Source organism: Dreissena polymorpha, chromosome 2, assembly GCF_020536995.1.
Source record: "Dreissena polymorpha isolate Duluth1 chromosome 2, UMN_Dpol_1.0, whole genome shotgun sequence".
In the NCBI taxonomy this organism is placed as follows: Eukaryota; Metazoa; Mollusca; class Bivalvia; order Myida; family Dreissenidae; genus Dreissena; species Dreissena polymorpha.
The window spans coordinates 150,220,308-150,222,635 of NC_068356.1; the positions used below are offsets into that span (position 1 = coordinate 150,220,308).

The 2,328-nt window shown below is 42.2% G+C and overlaps 1 protein-coding gene across 1 annotated transcript; it reads right to left on the reverse strand.

Moving 5' to 3' along the window:
* Positions 1–211: 211 nt before the first annotated feature.
* Positions 212–646, reverse strand: LOC127870197 (uncharacterized). The gene has a single exon (XM_052412853.1). The coding sequence runs from the start codon at positions 644–646 to the stop codon at positions 212–214; it is 435 nt and encodes a 144-aa protein (XP_052268813.1).
* Positions 647–2,328: the final 1,682 nt, after the last annotated feature.

The window sequence follows — 2,328 nt, forward strand, 5'->3', positions numbered from 1 at the left end:
GCTGATTCACAGGTCGAATTTCAAGGATAATGAGAATAGTTTTCTGTTCTACGAATCACCAAAGTAGCCTCTGCGGACCCTACTTTCTTGCCATGGTAAAACATTTGTGTGGACAACGTATTCCTTGAATTTGTATCGTACGTTTTCTGCTTTATCTGATCCGCGCAAACCCACCCTTGGCAATGGCTTGATACCCTAAACTCTCTGTGCATTAAACTCTTGTAGGAAAGAGGTTGTCTGTGTAGCTGTAGTCTGTCTGTAGGAGGCTATGAAGGACAACGGTTGCCGTAACAATGTCCTTAGTTGTATGAGGGTAACACCAATCTTTGTGTAAAATACTCTCAACCTCGCTGCCAAAAACTCCGAACGCGCTTTTAACACAGCGTCTGGCACGAGACAATCTGTAGTTGAAGATTCGTTGATCTTCTGTGCATCCGCGGCCTGCATATGGACGTATCATGTGTTCTTGTAACGGAAATGCCTCATCCCCTATAAGAACGTAAGGCATTGGTCCTAGATTCTCTGCACCAGATAAAATTGAAGCGGGTGGAAGGGGAAGATTGTCGGCTAACAGTGCCTTGCCAAAATTTGAAAGGGAAAATATTCCCCCATCACTGTTTTTCCCATAGGAACCAATGCCAATCATCACGAATTGTAAATGTGCATCAATTCACGCAAGTCAAACAATAGAAAACGTGCCCTCATAGTTGAAATACTGAGACCCCGAATTGAATGGCGACCTGATCACGATATGTTTTCCGTCAATGGCCCCTTAGCGATGAAGAAATTGCCATTTGACCTGGTAATCCTCGGCTATGACTAACCAATCTTCTGCATATGACAGCATTTTCATGTACGTCGGTGAAAGCGTTTCCCATAATACCTTGCATACTTCAGGAGCAATGTTTGAAATCGTAGATTTACCTGCGCGATATGAGTATCCCAATGATGTGTATGTGTCGCCGGTTGGCAAGAATCTGAACACAAATAAAACGTTTTAATTATTCATGATCCGCACAGTATTAATTGAACAGAATTTATCTCGTATTTCACGTATTTCAGAGATCAGAGGTCGTCAGTGGAATCAACAGGGAAGCCCAGTACGAATAGACAAACAAGCTCAGAATTAATCCCTACTAGGCAGACTCAAAGATCTATTGTCACAACCGCTTGTCAACCTCCAAAAACCAAGCGAAGACGGGTCGATAAAATGTCAGCATTTGAAACCGCATTCCTGGAAATGGCCAAGACACAGGCGTCGAGACTGGAAAAGCAAGGCAAGAAGGAGGATGAAAGACACCCCATGGATGCGTTCTTCGAGAGTGCTGCTTTAAGAGCAAAGAAATTACCACAGGCTACACAAGGTTGGTTACATATGCAGTTTTCGACGTTGATGTATAGTGCTGAATCAAATGAAGCTGTACCCCAATATGCACCAGTGGGCCAGATACCATATGCTGCACCCAAAGTACCAAACTCGCATTTTCTAACACCCTCTGCGTCAGCAATCGACGGGTACGTGAACGTACCAACTTACAGTTGGTGACACATCTAGAAACCAACTGCAGACCGGAATCGACATTATCAGTGAAGCCTTGGCGACACTAAATTGACACTTATCGTTATTTGGTCAACGAGAGTATAGTACGACTAAATGAAATATTTCATCAACAAAAATCTTATACCGTTTTAAATATAGTTCCAGTTTATAACACGCTGTATGTATATTCAACGTCTTCACATTCGATAAAACCAGAATTATTCTACATGTATATTACTAGTGTTGCTGATTTCTGCCAAGAACTTATAGACGTGACGGTTTGCCTTAACTTCATTACGTTTGTGTCATCATGTGACTACATAACATTATGTCAAATAAATGCAAACACATTAAAGTATGTTTTAAAACATATCTTGTTTTGTTTTCATTACCTTAAGCAAATGGCGAGTCGTTCCTTTGCAGTTATAGACTGACGTGACGTACTCCGTCTATTCAGCTGTTCTTCTACAACCGACAGCACATCGCCGAACTGACGTCTTCTAAGACGGAAGTAGGTCCGGAACTCTTAATCGGTTCAGCTTTAATTCTCTAACAAGATGGTTGTATGTGCCGTAAGTTTGACGGTTTCTTATGATGACGCGTGTCCAGTATCTATGTCTGCGTTTCCGTCTACTAACATGCAGCACTGCCGCAGCAGTCATCATAAAACAAAATGTGTGCTCTTCTAATAACGGCATCCTAATCCAAGTGCCACCACGTTTGGAATTAGTTTTTTACACGGAAAGGCTAAAATAATAAGCGGTGCGCGGACACGGATGCATGGAAAC